The 25,468-nt window shown below is 41.1% G+C and overlaps 1 protein-coding gene across 1 annotated transcript in view; it reads left to right on the forward strand.

Annotated features, from left to right (window-relative positions):
- The first annotated feature begins 19,522 nt into the window (after nucleotides 1–19,522).
- The window catches only part of BTBD1 (BTB domain containing 1), a 45,387-nt gene continuing 39,441 nt past the window's right edge, over nucleotides 19,523–25,468 (forward strand). The window contains exon 1 of the mRNA XM_079907210.1: nucleotides 19,523–20,025. Within this exon, the coding sequence (XP_079763336.1) occupies nucleotides 19,619–20,025 (407 nt within the window). The 5' untranslated portion in view covers nucleotides 19,523–19,618. The remainder of the gene's footprint in view (nucleotides 20,026–25,468) is intronic.

Consider the following 25,468-nt stretch of genomic DNA (forward strand, 5'->3'; position numbering starts at 1 on the left):
AGAGTAGCAATGCCAGGAGCTTTCTCTTCAAATTCTATTCAGGTAGCTAGAAAAATTCCTAAAATGAACTATTTCCAGCAACAAAAGTTTACAAGTTGGTAAAATCAAGAAAAAATAAAAGAGAGAAAGAGGGCTGCAAATTTCGTTGCACTATACTCAGAAGTGCCAAAGAAATGTAGCTCTTTTATTTATCTTTAAGCAATCCGACCTTACTGGGTCCCACTGATTAGGTGACACGGAAACATGGATTTTAGTCCATTCTAGTACAATTAGTCCCAGTCAGAAATGGGACCAATCCCTTTTAGTAAGGCTGCTTCAGAGTCAAAACAACTCAATCTGTCAGATTCCACCCTTCTCCTCCAGCTTATCTCTAAGGTAGCACTTGGGTACAGGGAAGGGGCCCTGGTGACCTCAAGATATCGTGGCCTCATGCTGGCCCTTTGCTCTGTGGGGGCTGGTGACCACTGAGGCGCAGCTGGCCTTGGCCCTGGCTTCTGGTGTCCACAGCTGACCCCTGCAGTTGCTCTAACCTGTAACCTAGTTTTATTTATCTTGCTCAGAGCCTGAGGGCTGCTCTCCAGCTGCTTGACCCCACCGTAGCTTTCACTGAGCCATGGGCTCCACTGAATCGCTACCACATTGTCCATCTGGCCCCTGACCAGGAGGTCCAGGCAGTGGGGTCACCTCACCACCACCACCACCCCGCAGCAGATCCATGGCAGGGCTGCTGGCTCTCAATTCTACATTCCGAGGGGACTAAAAGAGGCTCAGGAATGAACACTGCATCTTTTCTCTGGCCACCCTAATTTTAGACCAATCACTTTGATAAGGAGGCCAAATAGTCACTCTTTCCTGCTCTGGGAAGATAAGCCTCCTGTCTTAGGGAAGGCTGCATGGGAACATTATTTAAGAGGGAAATAAAATACATCCATTTATTGTGTGCAAAAATATCGTCACCAATACGTAAACAAGCAAAAACGAATCTAAGGATGATGACAGTAAAAAGCAGTAAGAGCCTAAGGAAAACTTCTTGACTAAATCATCCAGAAGAAATGTAACAATTTGGAGAACAAACCTTCAACATTTTTCTGGCAACTCAAAGTCTAACACACACACCAAAAGGTGCACAAATCCTAAGAGTATAGTTCAGTGAATTTTCAAAAGTGGGTCTACACTTCTGCAATACCCAGATCTGGAAATAAAACATCAACAGCACCCAGAAGACTGCCTCACATCATTTTCATACCTTGACTTATAACACCACAGATTAGTTTCTTGTTTTTGAACTTTACATATGCAGGATTACACAGTATGTACTCTTTGGGGTTTGGCTCCTTTTATTCAATGCAGGATGTTTGCAGGATTCATCTCTGCTCTTGTATCAGTTCATTCTGTGTAGATTTCCATTGTGATAATATGTCACAATTTACATTTCTGTCCATTGAAGATGAACACTTGGGTGCTCTCTAGTTTTCATTTATTACAAATTGTACTCCTATGAACATTCTTGGGCATGTCTTTTGGTGAACATACGTACATATTTCTGTTGGGAATATCCCTAAGAGTGGAATCTCTGGGTCATAGATTATGTGTATATTCATCTTTAGGAGATAATGCCAAATAATGTTTCAAAATGGTTGTATCAAATTATACTCCCATCAGGAGACTATGAACATTCTGATTGTTCTGCATCCTTATCAGCACTTGTTATTGTCAGCCATTTAATTTTTAGCCGTTGAGGTCCTGGTATAGCTGTATCTCATTATGGTGTTAGTTTGCAGTTCCTTGTTGATGATGATGTTGAACAACTTTTTGTGTGCTTCCTGGCGTAACCTCATTAATGAAGTGCCTATTCAAGTCTCTTGCCCCTTTTTAAAACATTTTATTTATTTATTTATTTTTGGCTGCGTTGGGTCTTTGTTGCTGCATGCGAGCTTTCTCTAGTTGTGGCGAGCGGAGGCTACTCTTTGTTGTGGTGTGCGGGCTTCTCATTGCGGTGGCTTCTCTTGTTGCAGAGCACGGGCTCTAGGCACGCGGGCTTCAGTAGTTGTGGCACGCAGGCTCAGTAGTTGTGGCTCGCAGGCTCTAGAGCGCAGGCTCAGTAGCTGTGGCACATGGGCTTAGTTGCTTTGCAGCATGTGGGATCTTCCTGGACCAGGGCTCGAACCTGTGTCCCCTGAACTGGCAGGCAGATTCTTAACCACTGCGCCACCACGGAAGCCCTCTTGCCCGTTTTTTATTCAGTTGGCTTCCTTTCTCTTATCAATTTACACATTTTGGATGACAGTCCTTTGTCAGATATATGTGGCAAATATCTTTTCCAAATCTATAGCTTGATTTTTCATTCTCTTAATTTGTATCTTTTGATAAACAGAAGTTCTTAATTTTAATATAGGCCAATTCATTAACTTTATTTGATGGGTAAAGTGCTTTATATTTCCTTTTTAAAAAATTTTTGCCTGCTCCAATATCTTCTCCTTTGTTTTCTGCTATAAGAATTTCTTTTTTGGTCCTTTTACATTTAGATCTGGAATGGATTTTTTTCATATCATGTGAGGTTCATGAGCTGTGAAAGCATTAAAAGAGGACATATATCCAAGAACAACAGACAAGTTTTTAAATTATTATAAAAATTAATACCAGACTACTTAAAGTCACTATTAGAAGCAGTGGAAGTAAAAATTGACACAGTAGAAAATGAGTCATAACATAAAAGAACTCCAGAAGAAAAATGTACAGTAAAACAAAACAAAACAAAACTGGAGAAAATCACTGAACTCCTACTGTAAGCAGAAAGGTTTACATATACTGTATTTAATCATTCTAAATGTATATTTTCTTCCCATTTTAACAGCTCTAAAATCAGAATGCATCTTATAACTGATATGTGTCATTCAACTGAGAAAAAAATAAAACTATAGGTTTAGTCAAATAGAAAATACTAATGAAATCCTATCAAAGTGGTAAATGATAAATATATATTTCTAAATAAGTCTGAAAGAATTCTTTCAATAAGTATAAAACAAGAATCTTAGGTGATAAAAAAATTCATTGTGTATTAGTTTAATTGGAAGCCTTGTTTGTTTCTTAGTAGTATATAAAATATGTTCTTATAATCACTGGTGTCCTGGATTTGCAGAGATACAGTATTAACTAATTTATCCCATACAATAATCTAAAGACGTATAGAGAAAATTAATAAAGCCATAATTGGGCTTCCCTGGTGGCGCAGTGGTTGAGAGTCTGCCTGCCAATGCTGGGGACATGGGTTCGTGCCCCGGTCCGGGAAGGTCCCACATGCCGCGGAGCGGCTGGGCCCGTGAACCATGGCCGCTAAGCCTGCGCGTCCGGAGCCTGTGCTCCGCAACGGGAGAGGCCACAACGGTGAGAGGCCCGCATACCGCAAAGAAAAAATAATAATAATAAATAAATAAAGCCATAATTAGTAACTGATCTAGCCAGAATTTAGATCCAGGCTTTCCACAGCATTTATCACAGAACTCCTAGACAACAGAAAATAGCATCTGAACTCCAGACCTCAGGAAACTCCAGGAAGATTTTCCAACCCTCAACAGTCAATAACTAAAGATATAAAGGTAATTTGAGAGGGAAAAGATGAGTTTATACATAAAGAGAGTCCTTATTAAAATTGCCAGGAATCCTCTCATTTTTATGTAGATTTGAAATCTTCCACAATAAAAAGTAAAAACAAAAATTTATTTAAGTCAGAGACTGCGACATGGTTGTTTCAACTGCCAATAGTTTGCAGGTTTTCCCAGCAGGGATGGCTTTCTTGAATTCAAGTCAGATTGCCTTTACTTCTTCTGAGGACCCGGTCAAGCCCAGATGCAATGGAACCGCATCTACAGGGCTTGGTGGTAGGGAAGGGGGCAAGGGTGAGGTTGATTCCAAAGGATTGTTTTCTCAGCAAGGCTGTCATTCATAGAACAAGGCAACACCAAGACATTCTCAGGTCTGCAAAGTCTCAGAAAACTTACTAATCAAATGCTTATTCTCCCTAATTTGCTCAAAGACATATATTTGTTTTAAAACACTTAAAGAGAGCTCTCACCATGTGTCAGGCAGTATTTTAAGTGCTTTATTACATTATCTTCGTAGCAACTCTGTAAAGTAGATGTAATAATCCCCATTTTATAGGTAAGGAGACTGAGGCATACAGAGGTTAAGCAACTTGCCCAAGGTCGCACAATCAGTAAGGGGCAGAGCCGGAGTTCAAACCCAGGCCGTGTGGCTCCAGAGTGTGTGCTCTACACTTCGTGCTATCCCGCTTCAAACTGTTGGCTGCTGCTTTTTTGTTTTTTTAACTTTATTGGAGTATAGCTGCTTTACAACGTTGTGTTAGTTTCTGCTGTACAGCAAAGTGAATCAGCTCTATGTTTACATGTATCCCCTCCTTTTTGGATTTCCTTCCCATTTAGGTCACCACAGAGCACTGAGTAGAGTTCCCTGTGCTATACAATAGGTCCTCATTAGTTATCTAATAATATCAATAGTGTATATAAATAATATCAATAATCAATAGTGTATAGAAATCAATCCCAATCTCCCAATTCATCCCACCCCTCCTTCCCTGTTGGTATCCATACATTTGTTCTCTACGCCTGTGTCTCTATTTCTTTTCTTTTGTGTGTGTGTGCCAATTTTTTTAAATAGATCTTTATTGGAGTATAATTGCTTCACAATACTGTGTTAGTTTCTGTTGCACAACAAAGTATATCAGCTATATGTATACATATATCCCCACATCCCCTCCCTCTTGAGCCTCCCTCCCATCCTCCCTATCCCACCCCTCTAGGTTATCACAAAGCACTGAGCCGACCTCCCTCTGCTGTGCTGCTGCTGCTTTGTAAATAAGATGGTCTATACCATTTTTTTCAGATTCCGCACATATGCGTTAATATACGGTATTTGTTTTTCTCTTTCTGACTTGCTTCACTCTGTATGACAGTCTCTAGGTCCATCCACGTCTCTGCAAATGACCCAATTTCATTCCTTTCTATGGCTGAGTAATATTCCATTGAATATATGTACCACATCTTCTTTAGCCGTTCCTTTGTCTGTGGACATTTAGGTTGTTTCTGTGACCTGGCTATTGTAAATAGTGCTGCAATGAACATTGGGGTGCATGTGTCTTTCTGAATTATGGTTTTCTCAGGGTATATGCCCAATAGTGGGATTGCTGGGTCACATGGTAGTTCTATTTTTCGTTTTTTAAGGAACCTCTATACTACTCTCCATAGTGGCTGTGCAACTAGGGTGAATTAAAAATGGAAAATTTGAACAAGAAAGTTGTTAAAAATAAGTGATGAGGTAGTGCCAGAACAAGGAAGGGGAAGGGGGCGAGGAGAAAAGTGATTACCAAAAACAATAACCTCAGTACTTGTGTGTATATGCTTATTGGTATTGTTGTGGCATCTAAAGAAACTCTCCTCAGAGTTCCCTGACTTCTACTTGATTGACAAACCTAGTTTCCCTACACTCCTCTCTATGTCACATTGAGTTGACCTGGTAAACTAAAAGGCAGTTCTCTCCCCTGTCCTTGAGGCGCGTCTAGTGATGAGAGTCAAGTGCAGAGCCCCTCAGAGAAGGACAAAGAAGAGGCAGCAGACCCACTGAGCACCCAGGTAACCACCACCACTCCGTGGAGACCCTGGCAACCATGCACAGTGGGGCGTAGCGGTGGAGCCCGTGATGAATGAGTCTGGCCTGGGGAAGCTGGGACAGGAGCCCAAGAAAAGACAGAGGGGACAGTCAAGGCGGGGAGGGTGGGGAAGTGCTCAGGGAAACATGCCCTGCTAAAGCCTGAGGGGACATGAAAGCTGACAGGACAGTGGAGAAGGATGAAAGCTGAATTGCCCTGTCCTGAGCAGGAAAGCAGAACATAGGAATTCTAGGCTAGAAGAGGTCAGTAGGGGGATGGAAAGATGGTGGGAAATCAAGCTACTTCAGACTAGAGGTGACCCTCTACCTGTTTGCTTCTTTTTAAAAATTATTTTTATTTTTAAAATTTATTTATTTATTTATTTATTTTTGGCTGCATTGGGTCTTTGTTATTGCACGCAGGCTTTCTCTAGTTGTGGTGAGCGGGGGTACTCTTCGTTGCGGTGCGGTGTGCAGGCTTCTTATTGCGGTGGCTTCTCTTGTTGCAGAGCATGGGCTCTAGGCTTGCCAGCTTCAGTAGTTGTGGCACACGGGCTCAGTAGCTGTGGCTCCCGGGCTCTAGAGCTCAGGCTCAGTAGTTGTGGTGCACGGGCTTAGTTGCTCTGCGGCATGTGGGATCTTTCCTGACCAGGGCTCAAACCTGTGTCCCCTGCACTGGCAGGCGGATTCTTAACCACTGAGCCATCAGGGAAGCCCCTGTCTGCTTTTTAATTCCTGGGGCCATGCCTCTGGGAAAGCCTTCTCAGAAACTCTTGACCCTAAATGGGGAGGAGATGGTGGTTTTTAGGGCTTAGGTCAACCACATCTTTCTGAAAAGTGTTAATGCTGAGTTGGAAACAGGTGAAGTGTGGGGAGAAAATTACCCTATGGGCTCAGAGGTCTTAGAAATAAGTCTCTGCTGTTAATGTTATCATAGTGAAGTCTGGTGAAGTCTTGGACTGGTTTAAGGTTTATAAGAAGGGCGATCTTGGACCCTTCTGACTTTTACCCCTCCCCTCTTCCCTGGAGCTCAAACTCTGGTCACAGGCATAATTGCAGCCTTACGAGTAAAAGATTTTATTTCACATGCTTATCAGTCTCTGCTGAACACGTGAGTCTTTTTCTGCCTTTAGTTTCTTGACCTTAGCTTCTATTTATACGCACAATACTCATCCTTTCAAATACAGGGTAATCCAATAGCAGCTACTGTTTCACACACTCCTGAAACATAAAAATCCTAAGGACATAATAATTGCCTTTTATATTTTTTAAAAGTCTTCTCTTTCTTTAGCATTAAATTAATTTCCAAAATAGAACTCTTCCTTCTTCTTTCTCCTGACTGCCTTTTCTAGAGTTTTACTAAATGTTATTTAGCCAATAGCTCTTTTTCTTATAAATCCTCTCATTTGTTCTAATTATAAACTAGTACACATGGTGACATATGTTACTTTCCTAGGCTGAACTCCAGAAAGCGATGACAAGCAAAGAAAGAAGAACTCCATAAATAAGCTGAATTTAGTCTACGGGATGGCAAATTGCCCTTACTGTTGCTTTTTTTTTTTTAATCCAAAAAGAAATTTTATTTCTAGCTGAAGCAGGTCCCAGTGGGTTTCCCCCTCCTAATAAATTATTAGCTTCTTTGAGGAAAGTAATATGTTCTAGTCATCTTTGTAATGTCATCTCCAGTGACTTTCACTAGGAGTATGCAATGAGTGTTGAACTAAATTAAATTGCATTTAGTCAAATGAGAGGTGATACCTAACAGCATTTCAGAGGAAGACAAAGAAATAAACTGCATCTTATGACATAGACATGCTGGTGTCCTTGCTATAACTTACCAGTTAACCAACTCAATAATTGTATGCAGTCAAACCTCACAATATTTTTACCTCTTTCTTAATCTCCAATAAGAAAAGTAATATAAAGTATGTGGAACCACTCACAGTCCCATCACCCTGCAATATATCAGATTAACAACAGTGGTTATAAATTTTGTCTTTGTTATACATGTAATACAGATATTTAAAACAAAATGGTATACTCTGAGCCCATAGGACAAAATGGTATGCTCTACATCTTGTTCTGTAGCCTGCTCTTTCACTCAGCGTTATGGGTTGAGAAGACGTTCTCATACCAATAAACATTCCTTAATAGATATTTATTATTCTGTCATATGATTGTACCACAATTTGCCTAACCAATCATCTGTCTTGGGTGTTTCCATTTAAAAAATTTATTATAATGTTTTGATATCCTTGTTGTTGCTGTTGTTTTTAGTTCTATAGTCTGCTCTTATTTCCTCAGGATAAATTACCATAGGTAGAATTGCTGGGACGAAAGATGCATAGATTTTAAACTGGAACACACATTTCTGAGTCGCTGTTCAGAAAGGTTATACTTCTGTGCATTCCCTGTTCATGTCCTTTTTCCATTTAAAAAAGGGAATGAGGGACTTCCCTGGTGGCACAGTGGTTAAGAATCTGCCTGCCAGTTCAGGGGACACAGGTTCGAGCCCTGGTCCAGGAAGATCCCACATGCTGCAAAGCAACTAAGCCCGTGCACCACAACTACTGAGCCTGTGCTCTAGAGCCCACGAGCCACAACTACTGAAGCCTGTGCTCCACAACTACTGAAGCCTGTGCGCCTAGAGCCCGTGCTCCATGACAAGAGAAGCCACCGCAATGAGAAGCCCGCGCACCGCAACGAAGTGTAGATCCCACGTGTTGCAACTAGAGAAAGCCTGTGCGCAGCAATGAAGACCCAATGCAGCCAAAAATAAATAAATAAATAAAAAGGGGATGACTGGGTAATTATCTTATTGATTTGTTAGGGCTCTTTATTTATTAAGCACACTGTCCTTTTGTGATAAATTACACAAACATTTTTTCCTCATTTGTCTCTTTACTTTTAATATTAATAGCTTTATTTTTTAGATGGACACAAGTTTAACATTTTTATGTAGTCAAATCTGCCAGTATTTTTATTTTATGGATTTAGTCTTGGTGTTATGTTTAGAAAGAAATTCCCGGGCTTCCCTGGTGGCACAGTGGTTAAGAATCCATCTGCCAAAGCAGGGGATGCAGGTTAAAGCCCTGGTCCAGGAAGATCCCACATGCCGCAGAGCAACGAAGCCCGTGCACCACAACTACCGAGCCTCCGCTCTAGAGCCCGCAAGCCACAACTACTGAGCCCACGAGCTACAACTACTGAAGCCCACGCGCCTATAGCCCATGCTTCACAGCAAGAGAAGGCATCACAATGAGAAGCCTGCGCACCACAGTGAAGAGTAGCCCCTGCTCACCGAAACTAGAGAAAGCCCGCGTGCAGCAATGAAGACCCAACACAGCCAAAAATAAAAATAAATAAAATAATTTTTTTTTAATTTCTAAAAAAAAAAAGGAATTCCCCACCTCAAAACCAGACCATTTCACTTGCACTTTATTGTGGTTCCTTTTGTCTTGTTGTTGTTCTTCTTCTTTTCTTCTCTGTTATCAGTCTTCTTTAATATATAGATTTATTCTTTCAGGTGTATATTTTGGAACAGAGAGTGAAATATAATCTACCTCCAATAAATGAATGTATATATGTAATCGAGTCTCTTTCTGGACTTGCTAGTCTGCTGTATTTATCTATTTCTATATCAGTAATGTATAATAAATAATATTTATTGAGCACTTACTTGGGCTGTTCTAAATGCTTTCCATATATTAATTCAGTTAGGCCTTATATCAACTCTATGCAGAGGCAGATTTATCATGAAACTAATGAAGCTTAAGCTTCAGGGCCCTTCACTTGCACAAACCTCATCCAAGCGTCTGGGAGGGGCCCTAACAATATATTCACACAATGTTATGTTTTTGTAAAATTTGCAAAATAAGATATGTTAATGACTGTTGGTTCTGGTGGTTCTGATAAATCTTCCATCGCAATTTCCCTATGTCACCGGGAGGCATTGGAATGGCCTCTGGCCTTAAGGAGAACCTGAGTCAGGGATAGATTTAGTTAGGTTTAGTAGGATATCCTTATGTGGCTATCAGTCACTTTTGCTAGATGCCCACTGTAGGAATAGCTTCCAGGAATACTTCTACTGCCTTTTGTGCCAACTTACCCAGCATCATGACACAAAGGTACAAGTCAGAACTCTTATTACAATTTAAATGGATCTTCTGGGACCCAGCCCCAGAGGTATGTGGGCAGTGGAAAAAAACAAGGATAAAAATAAATAACAACAGATTTCTGTGGGAAATTTTTCCAATCTATCAAAATGTAAAATTGCAAATGGAAGATTTGGTTTTTATCAATACCTGGTCAAGAAAGAAGTCCTCTCTTTTTGGGAATATTCTTGATTATTCGTTGGTTACAATGATAGCTAATCATAGCCTTTTGTGACAGGAATCACACAAAATATAATTTATCAGAATTCCTGGGTTTGTTGGACACAAACGTCTAGCAGTACTGTAAATGTCTGTTACAGCTCAGAGAGAGAAGAAACGACAGAGAGAGGTTCCCAAGTTTCACAATAATGCTTAGGATGTGCATATTATCAGTAACAGGTTCTGAACATGCAAAAACTTCTCTAAACAACAAATAATAAATTTTTTGATCCTGTTAGAGGAAAAGCATAATAATTTTTCTGTTCTCTCTCTAGAAAATGATGTTCCAAAATCATTTTCATGTCAAGAGATAAAGAGTCTGAAGACAAAACTACAGAGGGAAAGTATTATAGAAGTTTTTCAGGCAGCTACTTAATTTAAAAGATTATGTTATTTTCTGGATTTGTGCTGTTTGTGATATTGGTCAGCTTTTTAAAAATGTGTGATTTCTTATGATTTTTTTCTCATTATAAATACTTTTCTAACTAATTTTTCTAATAATTTCAAACATATAGAAAAGTTTGAAAGACTTGTGCAATTAAGACCCATATACCCCAGTTTTCTATCTGATTTTGCATTCTTTTTCTTAAAAAGTACCCCCCCCACCCCCCACACACTATTGTATTAGCTTCAGACCCCTAAAACCTGGGTCCACTCCTGACTCTGTGATATGACTTTTATTGATATAATAATAAATTTACAGATGAGGAAACCGAGGTAGAGAGAGGTCAAGGCCAACAGTTGGATAATACATCGTCACATAGGATTTTTGCTATACACTATAATGCCTACTAAATTTTGTATTATTTCAGCTGTATAACTCATTTTATTTTTGTAATCTCCCTTTTTCACTGGACAATATAACTTGAATTGCTGCCATATTAGTACATATAATACTGCCTCCTTCTTTCTAATGACTTCCATTATATGAATATATCACAATTTAACCAGTTCTCTCTTGATGGAAATTCAAACCTTTTATTACACAAATAAAACTGTCATGATATCCAGGTACTTCTGTCATTTCACAAATAAATGAGTATATTTGAATCAGATAAATATCCAAGAGGAAAACTATTGTGTCAAAGGGTATTTGAAGATGTCTTTTTGATACTTGGGTCAAGAAATCCATACTTGAAGAGATAATTGCCAGTACCGTTTCTTTATATTGAACTATCGAATTACTACGTGAATAAATTTTACTTAGTTGTGGTTAATTATGCTTTTAATTTGTGCTAAATTTGATTTGCTCTTACTTTGAGATTTTCATATTATATTCATGTATGAGATTGGCTGATAGTTTTCTTTTCTGTTCTCTTGGTTAGGTTTTGGTATCAGAGTTAAGCTAACTTCACAATATGAATTTGGAAATCTATCATCTAAGCTCTCATTTATTTAGCATCTATTCTTTGAACATTTGAAGGCATTCCACTCCCAAACTGCCTGGCATAGAAGTATTTCCACAATGTACTAAGTGAAAAAAAGCAAATTTCAAAACAATATGTGCAATGGGATACCATTTTTATCTTTTAAAAAATTGTATTTAGGAGTATACGTGTCTATATAGATGGATGGATGGATGGATAGATAGATTTAGATAGATAGATGATGATGATGATAGATAGATAGGCAATGTTTTCAAGTGTACAGGGCAAAGTTTAAAAGTGTACCTATAAAAAAAAGTGTACATGTCAAACAGATAATGGTGGTGACTCCCACAGAATGGTTGTACAGGAAAGAAGGGCAAAAATTGTCAATCTTTGTAAGTTTATATACTTTCACAAGTTTTTAACATTTTATTTGCTTTTCTATGGAGATATAACTTATAGATAGTGAAGGACACAAGTCTCAAGTATAAAGCTAACAAATGTTTACGTGTGTAAACTCCTATAGCCGATTGTATTTTCTAAAGGTGACTTAACAATGTCTATAACCCCATGTGGCTTTCCCACAGTGTGACTTGCCACTCCCCCATCAAGTGCAGAGTCTATGTCTCCTCCTTTTGCACCTGGGCAGGCCTTTGTGACCACCTCAGCAAACTAAGTGTGGAGGTAATATGCTGTGTGACTGTCAGGGCTAGGTCATAAAAGGAGATAGAGTCTTTTCCTGGCTCTCTCTCTCTCTTTCAGGCCACTTGCCCTTGGAACCACCATGCTACGAGGAGGCCCAGTCACATGGAGAGGCTCATGTGGAGAGAAACCAAGGTCCTGGGCCCTCAACTCCAACTGAGCTCCCAGCCAACAGCCTGCACCAACTTGCCAGCCACGTGAGTGAGGCTTCTTGGAAGTGGATCTTCTAGCCGTCAGTCAAGCCACCCTAGATGACTCTGGGCGGAGAGACAAGAGCCTTCCCTGCCAAGCCCTGCCCGCAATGCAGATTAAAGAAAAAAAAAAAATTGTTGTTTTAAGCTGCTAGGTTTTGGACAGGTTTGTTACACAGTAATAAATAACCAGAACAAGAGCCCTATAACTACCACTAAATACAGAACATTTCTGTTACCCCAGAAATTCCCTCATGTACCCTCCCAGTCAACAACCCCCCAAAAGCTAACTGCTGTTCTGACCTATAGCCCTGCATATTAGTTTTGCCTATGGTGAAGTCTGATACCAATGAAATCATAATATATTCTTTATGTCTGGCTTCTTCTGCTCAACATGTCTTTGAAATTAATTCATATTATTTCAATATTAGGGTTTGCTCTTTTTCATCCATTGTATGAATATACCACCATTTATCCATTCTACTATTGGTAATTATTTAGTCATTTATTATGAATAAAGCTGCTATGCACATTCATGTACTTCTTCTGGTGGGCATAAGTACCCTGCTGCATATATACCCAGGAGTGGAATGACTGGGTCATAGGATATAGGTATGTGTAGTTTTAGTAGGGTGGTGGTTTTAAAGCATGTCCATGAATTCTTAGATATTACTACATCAAGAGGTTGGGGTCTGTGTCCCCCCTCTTTGAATCTGGACTGGTCTTAGTGACTCGTTTGTAACCAACAGAATGCAATGGATATGACCTTGCATCCTTGCATGACGTCTGAGGCTAGATCCAAAAAATTATGCAGCTCTACCTGGTTTTCTTGGTGTACTTGCTCTGGGAAATTTCCAGCCAGTATTTCTTCAAATACTCTTCTGCCTCATTCTCTGTTCTCCTTCTAGTACTCCATTTTTCATTCTGTCTCATATGATAAATAGACACATTCCTTTCTGTATTTTCTGTCCTTTGTTCTCTCTGTATTTCAATTTGGACATCTACTGACTCTCTTCTAGTTATACTAGTCGTCTGTTCTGCTGTGTCTAATTTGCTATTAAACACAAAGTGTTTAGGTATTAATTTGTTATAGTGCTTTTCAGGTCAAGAATCTCCACCTGACTCTTTTTTCATGGATTCTAGCTCTCTGGTGAAATTCTCCATCTTTTGTCTATTTTCCTCATCATGTTAATCATAGTTATTTTACAGTCCTCGTCTGATAAATCCAATATCTGAATCATCCATAGAACTGATTCTGTTGTCTATTCCTTCTCCTTCTCTATCTCTCTCTGTCTCTCATTTTTTTAGCATGCCTCATAATTTTTATTTTTTTCCCAACAACACTGTAGAAGAAAAAATGTTGAGTCTCCAGATGACATATCTTTCTTCGAACAGGATTAAATTTCCTTACAGCAGCTCTACAGATCACCTTGAACCTGTCAAAGACAGGTTTTAACCTAGTTAATTTTTCTCTTACTACTAGTGTGTAACCCTTACTTCTAAGGCATGTCCTTATGGGATCTCAGGCAAAGTCCCTTGTAATCACTAAGGCTCCTCCATCTTGGTGGACCTTGAACTACAACCTCTGTCTCCCCAGCACTGCAGCACATGTGAAGTCTCTCCTTGTCTCTGTTCTCTCAGCTGCTATTGTTTCTCCTTGTCCATGCAGAACTTAGAAGTTATCCAATAGCATAAAGTTAATTTGTATGAAGATTTGGGGGTTCACTTCTTTGTAGTTCCCTCCTTTCCAGGACTTTGCCCCAACTTCTCTGGCAGTTTCATAGTCTGTCTCTTGAGTTCTTTCTGCTTGAGAAATAAGCAACAAATTAGACAGTGCCCTCAGGGAAAAAGCAGGAGTAAATCTCATGTACTTCCTTTCTCTTAAAGACCCTAGTCCCTCAAATCTTATCTGCATTATTTATTCTTTAATTCTGACAAAGACTCTCCTTGACCAAACTTTAGTCAGGCTCCTCTGAGCCTTCTTCTCAGATGTGCCTCAACCTCGGCCCCAGGCCTGTCTTTGGCCTGCCTAACTCAGTCTTAGCAAAAATCCTCTAAGTTAGTTCAGTAAGAAGGCCCTCACCCTTTATCTGATTACCCTCAATACCTGATCAAGTTTCTCACTCCCTACCCTTGATATCTGATTACTCTGGCTTGCCTTCAGCAAAAATCCTAAATTAGTTTAGCAAGAATCTCCCTACCCTCGATGTTTCCTTTTAGTAATTTTCCATTATCGACCCCCTCATTTTGCTTATTGGCTATAAATCCTCAGCTGTCATTGCTGTATTTGGAGTTGAGCCTGATCACTCTCCCCTACTGCAATGCCCCCATTGCAGTGGACTTGAATAAAGTCTCCCTTACCATTTAAAAAAGTGTTTTGCAAATGAACAAAGAAAACAAAGCTAAAGAATAGTAAGAAACAGACTTATAGATACCTGGAGCAAACTGGTGTTTGCCAGAGGAGAAGGAGGCAGGGGGTTGAGTGAAATAGGTGACGAGGATTAAAAGGTACAAACTTCAAGTTATAAAATGAGTAAGTTACAGGGGTGTAGAGTTAGAGTTAATACTGTAAGGTTAATTAAATTTTAATTAAGAGTTAATAGTGTAATGATTTTGTATGGTGATAGATAGTTACTGGACTTGTAGTGATCATTTCATAATGTATTTAATTGTTGGATCACCATGTTGTACACCTGAAAGTAACACAATATTTTACAATCAACTATATTTCAATTTAAAAAAAAAGAAGAAAAAAAAAGGAGGGCCTTAGATATTTTGGTTCTTTTTTCCTTCCCTGTTTCAAATTCATGTTATGGTTTTGGTTGGGTAATGGACAAGAAGTGTCATCAGTGGGCGTTTTGCCCAAGGTGGGCTGACTGGTGGGACTCTGTCCAAAGGTGACCAGGTTTAGATTCTGACACAGAATGATGAATAGGTCACAGTGGCTTTTTTTGTATTGTATTGTATTGTATTTGTTCATTTTCTTTTATTTATTTATTTTTTAAATAAATGTATTTATTTTAAAGAAATAAATAAATGTTTTTTTTTTTTAAAGACATTTATTTAGGCTGTGCTGGGTCTTAGTTGTGGCACTCGGGATCTTTGTTGAGGCCTGTGAGATCTGTGTTTTTTAGTTTAGTTGCAGCATGTGGACTTAGTTGTGGCATGAAGGATCTAGTTCCTGACCAGGGATTGAACCCAGGCCCCCTGCATTGGGAGCACAGAGTCTTACCCACTGGACCACCAGGGAAGTCCCTTAAAAAAGTGTTTTAAAAGGTTTCTGTTGTTGTTTTGAGTTTTAGGAATTTGTCCATTTCATCTAGGATATCTAATTTTTTGGCAAACAATTGTTCACAGTACTCTCTTATAACCCTTTTTATTTCTGTAGCATGTAGGAGTGTCCCCACTTTCATTTCTGATCTTAGTAATTTGAATCTTCTCTCTTTTTTCCTTAGTCTACCTAGCCAAAGGTTTATCAATTTTGTTGACCTTTTCAAAGAATCAACTTTTGGTTTCATTGATTTCCTGTACTGTTTTTCTGTTCTCTATGTTATTTATCAGTGCTCTAATATTTATTATTTCCTTCTTTCTGCTAGCTTTGAGTTTAGTTTGTTCTTCTTTTCCTAGTTCCTTAACTTGTAAAGTTAGGTTGTTGATTTGAGATATTGCATGTTTTTTAACGTAAGCATTTATAGCTGTAAATTTCCCCCTTAGCACTGTTTTTATTGCATCTCCTAAGTTTTGGTATATATATATTTTTAAATTGATGTATAGTTGATTTACAATGTTGTGTGGTATATTGTGTTTTGTTTTGTTTTTTTGCAGTATGAGGGCCTCTCACTGTTGTGGCCTCTCCCGTTGCGGATCACAGGCTCTGGACCCACAGGCTCAGCGGCCATGGCTCACGGGCCTAGCCACTCCGCGGCATGTGGGATCTTCCCGGACCGGGGCATGAACCTGCATCCCCTGCATCGGCAGGCGGACTCTCAACCACTGCGCTACCAGGGAAGCCCATATATTGTGGGGTTTTTTAAGATTTTTTTTTTTTTGATGTGGACCATTTTTAAAGTCTTTATTGAATTTGTTACAATATTGCTTCTGCTTTATGTTTTGTTTTTTTGGTCACGAGGCATGTGGGATCTTAGCCCCCTGACCAGGGATTGAACCCACACCCCTGCATTAGAAGGCAAAGTCCTAACTACTGGACCACCAGGAAGTCCCTGGTATTTTGCGTTTTCATTTTCATTTGTCTCTAACTATTTTCTAATTTCTCTTGTGATTTCTTCTCTGTCTATTGGTTGTTTAAAAGTATATTGTTTAGTTTCCACAATTTTGTGAATTTCCCCATCTTCCCTTTGTTATTGATTTCTAACTTCATCTCTTTGTGGTCAGAGAAGACATGTCCCATGTTCACTTGAGAAGAATGTGCATGTTGTTGAGTGGCGTGTTCTGTATATGTCAGATCTAGTTGGCTTATCAGGTTGTTCAAGTCCTCTATTTCCTTACTCATCTTCTGTCTGGTTGTTCTATCCATTACTGTGAGTGGGATATTGATGTCTCCAACTATTACTGTAGAACCGTCTATTTCTCCCTTCAATTCTGTCAGTTTTTGCTTCATAAGTTTTCAGCCATTATTTCTTCAAGTGTTCTCTCTGCCCCTTTCACTCTCTCTTCTCCTTCTAGAACTCCCACAGTGTTGTCTCTTTTATGAGGGCCTGTAGTTCTCTTAGGCTCTGTTTGCTTTTCTTCAATCTTTTTTCTTTCTGTTCTCTGCCTTGACGACTTCTATTGTCTTATCTTTAAGTTTGCTGATTCTTTTTTTCTGCTTGCTCAAGTGTGCCCTTGAATTCTTCTAGCAAATTTTTCATTTCAGTTATTGTACTTTTCAGCTCTGGAATTTCTTTTCGGTTTCTTTTCAAGCTTCCTATCTCTTTATTGATACGTCTGTTTTGTTCACACATCATTTTCTCGATTTTCTCCACGTTTTCTTAAGTTAGCTGAGCATCTTTAAGATAGTTGTTTTAAAGTCTGTCTAGTATATCTGCCATTAGGTCTTTTTCAGGAACAGTTTCTGCTGATTTATTTTTTTCCTTTGAATGGGTCAAACTTTCCTATTTCTTTGTATGCCTTGCGATTTTTTTTGTTGAACACTGGACATTTGCATCTAGTAATGTGGTAATTTTGCAAATCAGATTCTCCCTTTTCCCCAGCATTTGCTATTTTTGTTGTTTTGATTACTGTAAAATCTGTCTCTTTGCCAAGGATCAGCCTGAGGTATAAACTTAAGGTCTTCTCAGGTCTTTTCTCAGCCTTTTGGGCATGTATGGTTACTTTCTAATTTTCCCCATGAATACAGTTGCTTTTTAATATACTAGTCTTTAATACCTGGCTCCCCAAAAGGTAAAAAGTGAAAATGAAGGACGGGGGTGGGGGGGTGGGGGGAGGGAAGGTGCTGGTCCTTTAAATCCTCAGGAAGTCACTTCAGCTAAAGCATCTTGCAACAATGGAGAGAGGTACTACAACAACAATAGCTGCCCCCTCTTTGTACATTTGTGTTCAGAAGCAGAAATCAGAGCACAGATCCCCAGTGTTTGGAGGATAGGTGCCTTTTTGCCCTCCCTGGCTCCTCCTACAAGCTGTTGACTGAAAAAAAAATGCACAACGTTAGAGTTGTGAGTTAAGTTTTATTTGGGGCAAAATGAGGACTATAGCCTGGGAGACAGCATTTCAGATAGCTCTGAGAAACTGCTCCAAAGAGTGGGGAGGTCATATATATGTGATTTTGGTGAAGGGGGAGTACATGCAATCAAGCACATATTTTTTGAAGTTTTCTGCTAGTCTTGTGAAGTTTACTGCTAGTCACAAGGAGCAGACATCACCGTAAAGGATTTTAGTGCTTTTCTAGATATGAGGAGGTACAAGAATTGGACTCCTGAAAATATCTAACTATCCGAAGACCTGTTCCGCCAGTTTTTCCCAGAGCACAGAGGGCCTCATTCCCGATCTCCACCCTGAACTCCTTTCAGGGGGTGTTGAAGGTCAGCAGCTGCAGCGGCTCATAATTTGATCCTTATAGAGGTAGATGGCAAGTGCCAATTTGTAGGTGACAAAGCTGTGTGCAAGCTGCTCCGGGAACACGGGTACTGCCATGCAGCTGGTGGTGACGGATGGGTAGCTGCTACTGTGCAAAGAGCTCAAGTTGACCAAAATTAACAGCGATTTACTGTGCAAGTCTTCCCCTAGAAGTTACCAGCCTTCAACAGAGCCCAGAGTGCCAAAATAAGTACATCAGACAGATTCAGCCAGTGGAATTGTTATTTAGGTGGGGAGTCAGATTCCTGGTGCTTCCTACTCTGCCATCCTCCCAGATCCTCTATTTCACTTATTTTCATTGTTTTCATTTTGGTAAACAACTGCTTTTGGCTATGCCCTAGCCTTGAGCTCAACTTTTGTGTTCCACAAGTTTTGATAACGCAGTGTCTTCATTTTTTTTGCTGTTAAATTATGACTTTATTGTCCCGTACCAGATAATGCAGCCTGTACTACTTGTATTATTTTTGCTTTGGTACCTTTGAGGGTTTTTTTGAGATTTAAAATACGGTTAATTTTTGGTAATGGGTTAAAATACATTTTAAAAAATGCCTGAGTCCACACAGATACCAAAATTAGAGACAGAACAGGAAGAAGGAGGAAAGGGAAGGCTGTTAGATGCAGAGGGTCTCCAAGCTGTGCTCCAGGGGTACTACAGGAGCAGCGGCCCTCTGGAGCGGTGACTTGGACGACACTGGGGGAGGGGGCTACGTGGAATCAGGTCGTCCCCTCCCACATGCTTTGCCGGCTATGCCCTCGGGCCCCCTCCACTTCCAGGCCTGCGACTCCTAGAAGGAGAGCCTAGGGACCTGTCCTAGATACAAGTGGGGGGCGCTGCAGCTGGTGACGAGGGGCCTGAAGGTAGGGAGGGGCGAGGGCTTCGGGGCCCGCAGGTCTGAGGAGGCGCCCGTGCCGGGCCGCATGTAGCCCACCGAAGTCCCACCACCCGGAGCGCGGGACTCGGGTAAGCTCGGTGCGCCCAGGGCGGCCCAGACGCCGCAGGGGTCACCATCCCCTCCAGGTCCGGCCTGGGCGGCCTCGCGCGCCTCCGCCTCCCGGCCCAGCGGGGACGCGCGCAGGGCAGCTCAGGGCGGGGCCGGCGGAGGCGCGCGGCCTCCGGAAGCGCCTTTCCCGGAAGGCAGGGAGGCGGTGCCGGCCTCGGGGGGCGGCCTCGGCGATGGCGGCTGGGCGGCGGGAGCGCTGTCTCTAGCCCGCAGAGCCGCGCCGCTGGAGGATGGCCTCGCTCGGACCGGCAGCTACGGGCGAGCAGGTCCCGGGGGCTGAGGCGGAGCCGGGCGTCGCGGGGCCGCCGCCGCCGCCACCGCCGCCGCCGTCCTCTCTGGGGCCCCTGCTACCCCTGCAGCGGGAGCCGCTGTACAACTGGCAGGCGACCAAGGCGTCGCTGAAGGAGCGCTTCGCGTTCCTCTTCAACTCGGAGCTGCTGAGCGATGTGCGCTTCGTGCTGGGCAAGGGCCGCGGCGCCGCCGCCGCTGGGGGCCCGCAGCGCATCCCCGCCCACCGCTTCGTGCTGGCTGCCGGCAGCGCAGTCTTCGACGCCATGTTCAACGGCGGCATGGCCACGACGTCGGCCGAGATCGAGCTGCCCGACGTGGAGCCCGCCGCCTTCCTGGCACTGCTGAGGTGAGCGGCGGGCACCGAGCCGGCCTCCCCAACCCCGCTCTCCTTACCCTCCTTACCCTCCCGGCCTCAGTTTCCTCCCGAGTCTGTGATGCTCGGGAAGGGCGAAACCGAAATTTGTCGGCCGGGACGGCTGCCCGCCGTCTGTGAGAGTAAATATTAGTGTCTAAGGCCAATTAGCGTGCGTTTTCACATTCCAGTAGCGGGTTGTTGCCCACGCTTGGGAATTAGAGAAGTGGTGAGGACAGAGTATGGGTCAGGTTGTCCTGATTGCCCATTTGCGACATTTTAGATTTTTGTTGGGGAAGAGGGATACTTGGGAAGTCTTGTAGACGAGATGACCTTTTAAATTTTTTTTAAATTTATTTTTACTTTTTTTTTTTTTTTTTTTCGTACGCGGGCCTCTCACTGTTGTGGCCTCTCCCGTTGCAGAGCACAGGCTCCGGATGTGCAGGCTCAGCGGCCATGGCTCAGGGGCCCAGCCGCTCCACGGCATGTGGGATCTTCCCGGACTGGGGCACGAACCCGTGTCCCCTGCATTGGCAGGCGGACTCTCAACCACTGCGCCACCAGGGAAGCCCCTATTTTTACTTTTATTTTATTTTTATCCTCTTAACGCTTTTTTCATTCGTGTTAGTTGTCATGATCCAGGACAGTGAATATCAAACAAGTAAGTTTGGCTTTAGCTACCTTTTGTTCCTGCAGATAAGGTTATGTTTACTTAAAAACGAATCTCCCTTTCGATGTTAAGAGTTTGCTTTTTGATTACTTGAGGATAGAAGATTGACTTCTGATTAATTTTATTTAATGGAAGGGAGCTAATAGTTTGGCATTATTAGCTGTTATTCATGAAAGGCCGTTTCGGAACGTATAGGTATTGTTTGCTACAATTTTACAAATGGGACTGCAGCCCAGAGAAGTCAAGTAACTTGAAGAGGTAACAGAGCCAAGTCATACCAGAGGCCATGTGTGTTTCATTATACCAAGATGGTTTTATCTGCCTGAGTAGAATGTATCATTAAAATAGCAGTCTTGGGTGGTACTGAGACAAAAACAGGTAGGTCAGTGGAAGAGATAAATACTCCACAAAGGCTCACAGCTCTCAGGAAGATCAAGGAAATTGAATACAAAGTTAACACAACACAGGTAGAAAAGAAATCTAAAATCCCATTAATAAGTGGATAAAGACAGGATAGATAACTTAGGGAAAGAAAAAATAATAATTAACAATGAATGTTTAACTTCGATAGTAATTAAAGAAGTGCACATTAAAAAATGTACTTTTCCTCTTCCATTAAACCCTCCAGTTTTTTTTTTTTTAAGATAACATCTGGGGAGCCCTCTCTGACAGAGGTGGTGGTAAAACAGTCTGGCACTGTAGATTGTTTTCCCCACAGGTAGGAGGTATTCAAGTACTGAAAATGTTCCCCACAAAAATATTTAAGGCAGGATTATTTATAGTAGTGAGGAAGTAGTCAAGCAGAGAGAATGCTTAGATAAACAGTGATAGGTGCATTTGATGGAATGTAGTGCAGCAACTAGGTATGATATTCATGAAGACTAGGTAATAATATTAATGTGGAAAATGTATATAATTAGCATTTGAAACTGTGCTCACTATGATTAAAGACTGGGAAAAGAAACAGCAAATGTATACTTAGAGAAAAGGAGAGAAGGAAATATACCAAAATGCTAACCAAAGTTGTGTTGGAATGGTAAGATGATGTTGACTTTTCTTTTCTCTTTGTTTCTCATATTTTTTGTAATTTAGTTCAATTACATTTATAAAGGGGGAAAAAACAACTCAAAAGCTAGGATCTAGATCATTTTGGTTTTTGGTTTGAAGTCAACCAGGAGGATTGGTTATAGCTCATTTAGATTTTCTAAACTAGAAGTATTCTTTAATGAGCTGTTGGTCCACCTGCATTGTAATCACCTGGAGTACTTGTTAAATTTGTAGGTCTCTTCCCTCGTTACAATATTGTAATATTTGGAGGTGGGACCTTGAGAGCATATTTAATACTCTCCCTAAATACTGATACGTGAGAGCCACTGATCTAAAAATATTGTTGGGTAGCTTTTTCCTTTAAAAAACATTGAGATTGCTAGGATAAGAATGTAGAGGGAAAATGCTGATTTCATACTTTCACTGAAGCTGTTGATCAGTCAATACTTTCCCATCAATAGAAAATAAGTGAATTAATCTGAGTCCTTGAAATTTTCCTGTTTTCAGCGTAGTCATGTTATTTGTCCTTCAGGTTCTAGTCATTGTTCTATTCTGGAAGTGATTTTTAAACTTAGGTTATTTAATGGCTGGTTATGAAGCATAGGTGCTGTGCTTACCTATTATTGCGTGACAAAAAGATGTCTCACAGTACTTGCTGAGGTGGAAAAGCAGGTTAGCTTGGGCATATTTTTATGTTTACAACTTGAATTAGTTAATATTAGTTAAAGGCTTTTGAACTTGAGTTTGAAGCACTTTAAGAAACTGCTCACTTTGATCTGCCAGACCTTTACGTGATGTTCTTTAGTTGCTCATTTGAGAAATACTGCCTCCCTTGTTATGGACTTCGTCTTCTTTCTCTCTTAAATCCACATATCCAGTCCTGTTCATTCCATCTGTTTAGCAATCTCTTGACTCTTCTCTTTATCCCAAGCACCTTTACCATAGCTGAGCCACCTGCTGTAAAAATCTCCTCTTTTATTTCCCCACACGTACCCCTAATCCCTTCCGATCATTCTTTATACAATAGCCGAAGTAACTTTATAATTATACAGACCTTATTATATTCTTTTCCTAGTTTAAACCCTCCCAATGCCTCCTGATTGTTCTTAAAATAAATCCGAATCCTTAATGTGGTCTCTAAGGCCCTATCTGATCTGAGACCTGTCTAAAAAAGAAAAAAGAAATACTGCCTCCCTGTGCCAGTCACTGTTTTAGATATTGGATACAGCAGTGAACAAGAGAAAGTCCCTGCCCTCGTGGAGCTTATTATCCAGTAGGGAGAAACAAAGATATAATGTCAAGTACTGGTAAGTATTTTAAGGAAAAATGATCAAGTCATGAGGGAAGGAGCATTCTAAGCAAGGAAAAACATGTTTAAAGCCCCAAATTTCTCCTGTTAGAGGAATTGCAAGAGTAAACCAGTGTGATTTGAGCAGATAGAATACAGGGGAAAGTGGTAGAAGATAAGGTCAAAAAGATAGGCTGGCCAGGGTCATGCAGGGCTGTGGAGCCTGTGGAAGGACTTGGATTCCCTCTGGTGTCTGGTGGGAAGCATTTGAACAGGGGAGCGATATGATCAGGTTTACATTTTTTAAAAACTCATTCTGGCAGTTGTTTGGAGATTAGACTGTGGAAGTAGTAAAATGAGTAGCAGGGAATTAAATAAAAGAGGCTCTTGCAGTAGTTCAGGCAAGAGCTGATGGTGGGTTATATATACCAGGGTGGTAGTGATGGACATGATGAGAAGTAGTCAAAATCTGGATATATTCTGAAGGTAGAACCAAGAAGATTTACCAGACATCCAAGGAGGGATATAAGATCAGCCAGTTAGAAATACGAACCTGGAGTTTAGGGAAGAGCTGCTTGCTGAATATAAATTTGAAAGTTAAGAGTAAATGGTATTTAAACCATGAGGCCAGGTGAGATTACCTAGGGAAGGAATGTGTAATAGACTGTGAAGAGAAGGAGGTACAAGGATGAGCTCTGGGACCCTCCAGCATGTAGAAATGTAGCAGAGGAGGAGGAGCATAGGATGAGACTGAGCCACAGCTGTTAGTGGAATTAGAAGGGAAAACAAGGAGCCCACGTGGTGTCCTGAAAGTCCTCTTGAAGAAAGTGCACCGATAAAGAGGGAGTTGTTGACTATGTTAAATGCTGCTGAGAGTTGGGTAAAATGAGAACATTGAATTGATTATTGGTTTTGACAACATGGAGGCTATTGATAGCCCTGGCAAGAGTGATTTCAACAAAAGGATTAGAGTAGATTGGGGAGAAAATATGAAGTGAGGAGCTGGAGATCACTAGTATAAATAATCCTCTCGGAGTTTTGTTGCAATGAGGAACAGAGAAATGGAGCGGTGGCTGGAAGGAGACATGGGTTCCTCAGGTGACAACTATTCCTCAGGTTCTGTCTTCAGCTGTCTTCTTCCTTTCTCCCATTAACCCATGGCACTACATACTCCCCCAGCTATATTGCCAAACTTGTACTCAGCCCGAACCCACTTTCCAACTGCACAATCACAAACTAATGTCTAGTACCCATACAGATGGACATGTCAACAGTAAAAATATCTAACACTTAATGAGTGCTTGCCACGTTCCGCTTACCACTTATTCCTAAGCACCTTGTGGGAACTCAAATTTCAGAACAGTCTTTGAGGCAGGCACGCTTATTAGGCCCTGTCTCAGTCAGCTTTTGCCACAATAATGCTATAAAGCACCCCAAAACTCAGGGGCTTAAAAAAGACAATCATTTATTCTTCCTCTGAATATTCTTGTTCTGTGGGTCAGTTGGGGATTGACTCAGGTGGGCTTGGCTTCAAGCTGTAGTTTGGTTCCAGTCTGTTCCATGTGTTTCTTATCCTGTTTGGACCAGTCATGAAGGTTCATCCCCCTTCTCTTAATTTTTTCCAGCATTGCTTCAGACAGACCACTGCCTTTAGACTTAGCTCTCTCCACTCTTCACACTGTTAACAAAGTTATTTCTCTCACATCCAGACATTATCACAATTCCCCTGAATCTCTTAATGTCTTCTTTTTGCATACAGGATGCAGTTTAAACATTTCAGCAGGTGTACAAGACCTTTATGATTTGATATCTATTCCCCTTCCTCTCCATCTGCTCAGTGCCCCAACTCTACTGATGGCCTTTCCCTTATTTTAATACTTGCCTTCTAAAGCCTCCTTGCCTTTGTACTTAGTCTTTCTGCCTAGAAGATTTCCACACTTAATTACCACCCTTCAGATATACTTCAGGCTTTATCTCCTCTATAAAACATCATTAATTTTGCACTCTGCCTCATCTAATCTCTTGTAGCAAGTTTTGTATCTATTGCTGTACAACAAACAGCTCCAACACTTAGCAGCTTAAACATGGTTTTATTATCTTTCAGGGTTGTGTGGGAGGTTCTTATAGCATATTCTTCAGATCTCCCATGCAGTCATAGTCTGATAGCAGTTGGGGCTGGAGTCATCTGGAGGTTTGATTCAGACTGAGTTGGCTGAACCTTTTTCTCTCTTTCTCCATGTCTTCTCCAGCTGATCTTTCCAGCAGGGTAGCTTGACTTCTTGGGTAACAGCAGCCCATGGCTCCAGAAAGCACAAAAGTAGGAGCTGCCAGGCATCCTCAAAGTTTAGGTCCCAGACTGGCATTGTGTTAGCTTCTGCCACATTCTGTTAGTTAACGAGAGGCAAACAGGATTAGCCCAGATTCCTTATGGG

This window comes from Stenella coeruleoalba (genome assembly GCF_951394435.1).
Source record: "Stenella coeruleoalba genome assembly, chromosome: 2".
NCBI lineage: Eukaryota > Metazoa > Chordata > Mammalia > Artiodactyla > Delphinidae > Stenella > Stenella coeruleoalba.